Below are 9,127 nucleotides of genomic sequence, written 5' to 3'. Positions count from 1 at the left end.
CGTTCATTCAGCAGTTACTTGTTGAGCACCTGTTTTGTGCTAGCCAAGCACTCACTCTAGGAGCTGTGCTTTTAGCAGCGAGCACGACAGACCAACATCACCCCTCCTCACCCTGTGAGCTGAGTCAGGACCCACCAGGTGGACGTGGCCTGGGTGGCAGGCAGAGAGTGAGTTTCAGGAAGAGAACTCACTGTTGAGAAAGAACTCTCGAGGAGCTTAGTCTTGGTAGAACTTAGGGCTGAGGCAGGACATGGAGGTGAGGCTCTAAAGGTCTTGGAAGCCAGGTTTGAAAGCATACATCACCTTGAAAGTTGGCTTTTATTCTACAGCTAGTGGGGAGCCACCCTTGGGTTGAAAGCTGGGGTGCTGTGAGAGGTGAGGGCAGAGAGAGGCTCCCGATTAGGAGAAGATGCAGAGAAGAGTTGGAGACTCAGCTGAGACCTGGGGAGAAATGTGAGGTCGGAGCAAAGGCACTGGGGTAGACTTCGAACAAATGGAATATAAATGGATTCAATGAATAAATGGGTCTGAGTAACTGAATCTCATACCACCCACAAATAATTATTAGTTTATGAAAGATAAAGCAAGAAAGCTTCTGAAAGATAATGTGGGAAAGTATCTTTATGACCTTGAGATTAGCAAATGTTTCTTAAATAGGGCAGAAAGGCTTTGGCCAGGAGGGAAGAGTGTGGAAAATGGGCAGCCTGGAAATCAGAGCCTCTCGTCATCAATCAGCACCACGGAGGAGGGGTGACAGGGCGGCTAGGAGGGGTCAGAGGTCCATAGGCTGTATAGTTAAGAAGGACTCTTACCCAGGGTATGGGAAGAACCCCTACAAATCAGCTTAAAAGACTGAAAAATCAATAGAAATTAGGCAAATGAAGATAGCCAGTTGGCTAATAAGCAGATGAAAAGGTGCTCAGTCTCATTCATTATAGAGAAATGCAAACTACAATAACAGTGAAATCTACCCCCCAGGTGGCTACAGTGGAAGGGCTTGATAAGTGTTGGTGAGAGCAGGGAGCACCTGGAGTCCTTTCCTTGACGAGAAGAGTAGGAATGGGCACCCGTCTTAGGAGAGCTGTTTGGCAGCATCTGCTGGAGCCAAACCTGTGCTGCCCGTGAGCCTGCGATTTGTCCCCCTCTGTCCAGGAGGCAGTGCAGGGACGCTCGTGGTGGCCTTACCGTAACTGCCAGGCCCTGGAAATAACCCAAATGTCCACCCTGTACGAGGGAAGCAGTCACTGCTGTCTGTGTGGACAGCAGACGGGTGTGGCGGCCGAAATCAACACACTTGGAGTGGACGAGGCTGTGAACACAGAGTCTAGCTGGAGGAGTCAGACACAAGACGTGCCTGCATGTTGATTTCGTGCGTATGAGTCCATGAGGAGGCACCAGTGGTGTGCTGGGAGCTGTGTGGTGGGCATGGCCCCGCTGCGGTCCATATAGGACACTGGGGTTTGCGTTATGTTTTAAAACGTAGGTTTAGAAAAGACAAAAGAATGTCTTTAATTTTATGCTTGGAAAATGGTCAGACAGCTATTGCCGTGACCAATAATACTGATATTAGAAAAGGAGAGAGGTTTGAAGAAAGATAAAGAATGTTTATGAAGAAATTATTTTTAAAAAGTCTGTTGTTCACAAAGGAGTTTATCCAGAGGGCCCCAAAGTCTATGGAAAGGCACTCAGTGTCTTTCTCGTTAGGGTGCATGAAGTGTCCAGTTGCCGAGAATGCCACTGGGCTCCAGGTGGAGTGGCGGAGCCTTGAGCTTGCCTAGGGCTTGTCCGTTGTGGGAGGCAGGGCTTGCTCTTTGTCAGGCGGGGGGCACTGGGGTGGGTGGCCGTCAGAGGAACTCAGCCTGCCACTGTCTAAAGGTATGTGGCTTTTGGGTGAGACCCCTGTGGGCCATTGGTACTCCTCAGCCTCGCCCCCTGTGGAGCACTGCAGTTCGACTCGGGGGAGGATATGTGCTCTGGACAGGGTCCCTGAGCTGCATCCCACCGACCAGCTCTCCGTATCCCTTTGAGGTTGATCCCTTGTCTGAACAAGAGAGTCATACCACTTTATCACCTTATGAAAGTTGCTTCTGATCACGTTGTTATTTTCCGTACTGATTTTTCATTTGAAGGGTCTAAGTAGTTTGTCTCATTTTTCAAAGACTGGGCATTGAGCACGTGTGGGAGCATTTAATGGCGTTCTCTGGGCCTTTCCAGCTGGTGCCAGGTCCTTCTGTGTGTGCTCAGGGTGCGCTGAAGAAGTGTTTCTTACAAAAGTTGGTTTCGTCAGCTTGTGCAGCTCCTCCCCTGTCAGCTGATGTGGTATCACTTCTTAGTCCCCACTGTGACTAAGACCAACTGGCGGGTCTCACCAGAGCTGGGGCCCCAGCTGTGAGACACCTCATGACGTCAGTGCCCCTGAAAAGGCAGTCTGCACTGCCAGGTGTGGCGTGAAGGTGCTGTCAATTGTGAGACACTCCTGTTTCAAAGACCCTGAAGTGCAGAGGAAAGCCCACCTTAGAACCCATCACGTACAGTGGATACTTCTGAATATCTGACAGTATAGTGTTTATTACATCCCCAAGCAACAGGCGTCCATTTTTACAAACATAATTACACCTAAAAAATTAATAGCAGTTCTCAAATACCATCAAATATCTACTTAATACTAGATTTCTATGTTGATACATGATCTGAAATGTGTTCCAGTGGTCATCTGAGGTCTTAGCTTCCCACCTTCATGATGTGTGCTCTTTAAACTGAGAGGTGACCAGTTTCCAAGCCTAGAGTACGTGCTGACAGCTCGCCTTGCAGGCATCTTTAATAAGCTTTTGAGTACATTGCCGAGATCACACCCCTGCCGAGGCCCTCCGTATCATCGGGAGTGTGAGCCACTGAGTCCTTTTGGGCACAGACAGCCCTTCCTCCTGTAGCGGAGCCACTGCCCTTGTTATTATACCCCTTTCTCTTCCCTGTGGTTTTGCAGAATCTGGGTGGCTGCGGGAGGGGCTTCTCCGAGCGCCCTCCTCACTGCCCGCGCCTGTGCCCCCAGGTCTCCGTGCCGCCCGGTGCCCTGGACTGCTGGGTGTTCCTGAGCTGCCTGGAGGTGCTGCAGAGGATAGAAGGGTGCTGTGACCGGGCGCAGATAGACTCGAACATTGCCCACACCGTGGGCTTGTGGAGCTACGCCATGGAGAAGGTAGCTGCAGAGTACAGAGGGAGCCTGTCTGGGCTGTGCCCCTGGGGTGGGGCTGGAGTTCGCTGTTGGGGAAGTGCTGCACACGTGGTCCCTCCTGTGGCTCTGGCTGCTTCAGGGGTGTCCAGTAGCAACATGGACGCGGTGGGTCCCTGCCAGTGTCTGACTCCAGTAGACTGGAGTCAGACACTTGCTGCGCTCGTGCAAAAGGTGGACTCTGCACCAGGAATGAGGGTGGTGAAGACAAAGCAGGGTGAGCGTGAAACCTGTGCAGAAATCAGATGAGGACAGCGGTCCTGTGTGGGCAGCAGGAAAGCTTGGTGGCAATGCAGACAGAGTAGGGGACCTTGCAGCTTGGGAATGACCAGAGTCAGAGGCACTCCCAGGATGATTGTGTAGAAGGTTTGAGTTTGAAAGGATCATAGCAAGATGTATTTTTATATCTAGATAAAAATCTTTTGGGTAGGAAAGCTAAATTTCTTGCATTTAGATGGATGTTAACTTTAAATTTGTAAATTCTCTACTGGCTCTTATAGCAGATTAATTGATATTTGGGGTCTATCTCAACAGCTGAAGTCCCTGGGCTATCTGTGTGGACTTGTGTCAGAAAAGGGACCTAACTCAGAGGACCTCAATAGGACCGTGGATCTTTTGGCGGGTTTGGGAGCCGAGCGGCCTGAGACAGGTACTTTTTGAAATGTACCCAAAAGCACCGAGAACGTGGGCTGTGCTTGTCATGTATAACTCAGATTCTGGCAATAGGACTACTCACCATTTGGGAAATTAGACTCATTATTAGCTGACCAGATTAAGACACGGGATATTTTACCCTTTAATCACATAAAGAGATGTCAGAAATAGTTTAAGAAAGTATAAGCGTTCTTAAAACTGTGTCTGAGTTTCTGGTAGGCTTATATTGAGCTGGTCAGGACTTTGTACAGCCCTCATGAAGTTTAAATGCGCCAGTCTCCCCCAGTTACAGGTGATTTATTTTTCTGATAATATGGCCAGCCAAGTCCTTTTATGGAGTAAATTGCTCCTAGGTGATAGAGCACTTTGAAAGGAGCATTACTGATTCGTTTAGCATAATGATGAGTGTGAGTTAGCAGGGCTGTTGCTGACTGAAGCACACCTAGTGACCCAAGGGGACTCCCGCCGGCTCGGGTCAGTTCCTCAGGGAAAGTGTGTGATGTGTGTGTTGCTCTGTTTCAACCTGAGACCACTTCACAGCATTCAGAAAGTAATTCAGTTCATTGTAGGATTTGTAATACATGCTTAACAACTTCTGGCCTCAGTTAAAGATAAAAGCATTGCACGAAGTGTTTAGACTATTTCATGAGTATATTAACTGGACAAGAACGTGAGTAGTAGTGTGGTTTCAGCTGACATGGGTGTGTTGGTAGTTTCCGCAAGCATCAGACAAAGTCCTGTACCTGTGACATTTGAGGCTGAACATAAAGTCATGACTGGATGTAATGAAGATGAATAAGGATTCTTATTTCTTTCTGTTTAAGCCAACACAGCTCAGAGTCCTTATAAGAAACTCAAAGAAGCGTTGTCATCAGTAGAAGCTTTTGAAAAGCACTACTTAGTAAGTATTTCAAGTGTTCCCTGTCCACTGGCGGCAGAGGGCCTGTCTCTGTGAGACTTTGCTACATTTGTAGCATTTTGGACTGGGAGTGAGCTGGTGTCCGGGACCTCCTCCTTGCTGGAGGGTTAAGTTTCCTCAGTGCCCTAGGGAATTGTCAGTGCACCTGGAGTACTTGGGTCGGTATCCACAGTGCCGTAATCAGGCATAAAAGCATCCTTGGGTATTTACCATTCTGTTCCCCATGGGATTGCTCATTCAGTAGAGCAGAAATTGTAAGAAAGGCTAGTGAAGGATTTTCTGTACACAGAGGAACAGTTTGAACCTGAACAGGGCTTGTTGTACTTGATTTTAAAGGACTTAAATTTGGGCGTCTTAGAAAGCAGTGCAGTAGAAGTCCAGTGGACCACCTGTGTTCCCAAGTCACGGTTAACTGGAGAGCATCTGACAGTTGCCTCTGTTACTCAGAGAGTGAAAAAACGCTAAAAATGTTACCTGCATGTGGAAAATACACCAAAAAAATTATTCTATGCCTACTGAGTTTATGTTTCTTTCATTATTATGCTTCATACTTTATATACAAGTTGATGACTTTGTATAAATCACTGTTTTGTAAAAACTCAACACAAAAAGATCCAGAGTAAAAAAATGTTATATTAATAAAGAAGTCTTCTGCTTCAGCTTTGGGTAAATGAATGTCGGGTCTGTATAGCATTAAATTTGAAGTACAGAGTTACTTGGTCTTTGCTTTTCTGCAGGACTTGTCCCATGCCACCATCGAAATGTTCACGAGTATCGGAAGGATTCGATCTGCTAAGCTTGTTGGAAAGGATCTGGCAGAGTTTTACATGTAATTGATTTTGAACTTTTCTCTGAATTTCAGACATCTCCCAAGTGTAGTAAGAGGTTTGTTATGTAGGAGTTAATATGAAGTGTACCTAACTTTGTAGAATGAAAATATAAACTGTTAACCAACCATCATCATTTTTTTAGACAATTCCTTCTGAATACCAGAGATTATTAATGATAGTAATTGTTACTAATCTTTGTGTTTCTTTAATTAATTTGGTGAACTTTTACATAAATGTTGCATGTATGTAGATAATGTGTGCCCTGTTGTATGCAGCATATGGTGTGTGTTCTACACCATTTTCCCTGGTTGCTCGTGAGTGTCCCCGTGAGGTCAGTGGCGTGGAGTACACGCATGTGTCGCCTCCATGAGAGAGGCTGAGTTGTGAGTGCCCGAGAGCCGGAGTGTACAGAGATGGTGAATGTTTCTAATCTGGCTCCGCTTCCAAGTTGGATTCCAGAGAAAAGACTCAAAACCTGGTATATTTCATATGGATTTGGTAAATAGCCTATCAAAGAAAAGAACCCTGGCTGGCAATGCAGCTGCTAATTCAAAGCACTGGAAAAGATACAAGTTATGAGGGAAAAGATGGTTGTTTTCTCAAAAGAAATATGTGTTTGAAGTGGTATCTGGATATATACAGTTTGTCATTTTGTTAGATGAAACAGGAAACAGTAATTTATTGTAACTGGTTGAGTAGGCAGGGAAGGGATTAGTAGATCATCTAAGGGAACGTTCTGATGTTTTAGGTGTGGTTGGAGCAGCCAGCAGTCAGAGCTGAGGTGGGGTCTCTTGAGTCTCCATCTGGTGTACTGAGGAATGAAATTATTGGTTACTGGAACAAAGAAGCCGTGTCCTCAGATGCTATGAGCTCAGCCCCCTAAGGCTGGCACTGCGGTGGGGTGACGCTGGCCTGCTAACAGGAGACTTGGGTTCTGGTTCTGGTGTCACCATGGACTAGCCAGCTGGGTGACCCTCGGCCTGCATCTCTAGGGGCTGGGTGGCAGTGGTCTCGCATCCTGCACTACAGTGTACAAATCATTGGCTGGAGATACTAACTGAAGAAGTATGGAAGGTTCTGGCCCCTTCAGATGACAGGATGAGAGAGAACCAGAAAAGTCTAGAAAAACTGGCATTTGAAATTTGGAAACTCTTACTGTTTCAGAGTAAGGTCCTGAGGACTAGGATGTTTTCCCAAGATGCCAGGACAGCAGATGCTTGTTCATTGTTGGCCTTTATCCTGCAAGATCAGCAGTCCCAAGCCCTCTGGGAAAGGCCAGGGCATCCGTGTTGTCACTGAAGCTTGGGCAAGCTTCATTAATCATATTTTAAACTTTGGTTTGTTCTGAATATCTTGAGGTTTAAATTGGGCCTGGGAAGATGTTCTTTTATGTGATATGTGTTGCTATTTAAATCCTTCACGAAGTGAAGTGAAGTGAAGTCGCTCAGTCGTGTCCGACTCTTTGCAACCCTCATGGACTGTAGCCTGCCAGGCTTCTCTGTCCATGGGATTTTCCAGGCAAGAGTACTGGAGTGGGTTGCCATTTTCTTCTCCAGAGGATCTTCCCGACCCAGGGATCGAACCCAGGTCTCCCACATTGCCGGCAGATGCTTTGCCCTCTGCTCAGGGCATTGGCCTGCGTTTTGGAGTTAGCCCAAGCTCCCATTGGTTGGTCCATGGAAACCACTCTGTTTTGGTCTGTCTTCAGGAGCTAGGGTGGCTTCAAGCCCAGGTTTCTAGCTTCCTCCATACCTGCTTCTGTGCTGGTGGGCACATCCATCCCCTTCCTTCATGCTTGGCGGCCTCACAGCAGCTTGAAGTCATAAGCGATGCCCTCACACTCTTATCCAGAGACTGAACTCTGAAGGCCCTTCAGCTAGTGTAGGATGCTGGACAAACAGCATGCATGGGGTTACCAGCCTGGCATGTTTCTCGGGTCTGGTTATGTGTTCCTGATTTTGTGTTTTTTCTCACCTTGGGGGCTGGGTTGGGGGCAGTGGTCAGGAGGACTCTGGATGGCACCAGTGTCGTGGTGTCGCCGAGATCACCAAGGGTGGGGAGCAAGCCATGAAAGGTCTGAGTTTGTTGATTATCGTGACCCATTATGAAAGCTTCTGTTTGTTGATTTGCAAGGAGGAAGAAGTCTCCTCAGAAGGCAGAGATGTATCTTCAAGGAGCCTTGAAAAATTACCTGGCTGAGGGCTGGGCGCTGCCAATCACACACACAAGGAAGCAGCTTGCCGAATGTCAGAAACGCCTTGGACAGATTGAGAAGTATCCTTTAAGTCGAGTACATTCATGGAATAGGATAATTGCTGTCTGTCCATATAGCAGCAGGGCCCACAGTCGCATGTCCGTAGGTGCCTGGATATTAGGAGAGGGAAGCCTGCCTTGACGTGTGCCCCTGTTGGGTAGAAGCTGGTCACGTGTCTGCCTGTCTGACTTGTGCGCGAGTCCCTAGGACCCTGGAGGAAGGGGCGCACCTGCCGGCTGCACCCCCTGGGACTGGGGGCTGTGTGTGCAGCGCCCCACCACGTGGTCCTCTCCGGCCCCTTGACTCTGCACTCAGCTACCTTCAGACCAGCAGCCTCCTGGCCAGCGACCAGCACCTGACCACGGACGAGCGGGAGTACTTCTGCAGAGAGATCCTCAGCTTTGCCAGCCAGCAGACGGACAGCCCAGGTGAGACGCATTTCTGAAACTTTGTTACAGGGACATCCCTGGTGGTCCAGTGGGTAAGACTTCACCTTCCCCTGCAGGGGCTTTGGGTTCAGCCTTGATATGGGAAGTAGGATCTCACATGGCACTCGGCCAGAAAACCCAAACCTTAAAACAAGCAATGTTGTAACAAATTCAATAAAGGCTTAAAAAACTTCATTGTGAAAAATGTCAAATACCCTAGAAAAGTAAAAAGAATAACACTGTGTATAATAGGTGATGTATGCTGACCGCCTGGATTCCGCAGCTGCTAACGTTTTGCTGCGTAGCGCCCTTGTGTCTGTCTTCCTACTTTTTGCTTTGTGCTGAACTTCAGAGCTGCTCCAGACCACAAGGGCCACTCCACCTTGGACAGCGTCGCATCTTCTGAAAACAAGAGTGGTCTCCGAAACTCCTTGCCCACAGAAGGACAATGTTCTGGCTCGGGCTTCCAACTTAGCTCTCTTCAGGTCTCCCTCATTGTCTCAAACAGTGTTTTTATTATTTTTTTTTTTATGATTATTTTATATTAAAAATCACTGGCCTGTACTAGTCCAATCAGGGATCACATACTGCATCTGATTGTTACATCTCAGTTCTCCTTTACCATCTTCCCATCTTTTTTTCCAGACACTGACCTTTTAAAATATAGGTTTTATTGAGATAGAATTCACATATCGTGTCATGCCCTGTTTGCAGCGTGTAGCCTAGTGGTTTTAGTCTAGTCACAGGTATGTGCAGCCATCACCACCGTGAAGTTTAGAACACTTTTCCCTCAAAAGCAGCCCATCCCATACT

The 9,127-nt window shown here is 47.5% G+C and overlaps 1 protein-coding gene across 2 annotated transcripts in view; it reads left to right on the top strand.

Moving 5' to 3' along the window:
* Window positions 1-9,127, top strand: part of TRAPPC10 (trafficking protein particle complex 10) — a 75,852-nt gene that overhangs the window by 42,036 nt on the left and 24,689 nt on the right. For both annotated transcript variants that reach the window (XM_010834899.1, XM_010834898.1), the window contains exons 8-13: window positions 3,050-3,196; window positions 3,764-3,878; window positions 4,708-4,784; window positions 5,540-5,631; window positions 7,766-7,906; window positions 8,202-8,314. In XM_010834899.1, the coding sequence (XP_010833201.1) occupies window positions 3,050-3,196; window positions 3,764-3,878; window positions 4,708-4,784; window positions 5,540-5,631; window positions 7,766-7,906; window positions 8,202-8,314 (685 nt within the window). The remainder of the gene's footprint in view (window positions 1-3,049; window positions 3,197-3,763; window positions 3,879-4,707; window positions 4,785-5,539; window positions 5,632-7,765; window positions 7,907-8,201; window positions 8,315-9,127) is intronic.

Source organism: Bison bison, unplaced genomic scaffold (genome assembly GCF_000754665.1).
Source record: "Bison bison bison isolate TAMUID 2011002044 unplaced genomic scaffold, Bison_UMD1.0 scf7180017864037, whole genome shotgun sequence".
Classification (NCBI taxonomy): Eukaryota; Metazoa; Chordata; class Mammalia; order Artiodactyla; family Bovidae; genus Bison; species Bison bison.
Note: the sequence above shows the minus strand (reverse complement) of the source record. Positions and strands in the feature narration are given on the sequence as shown.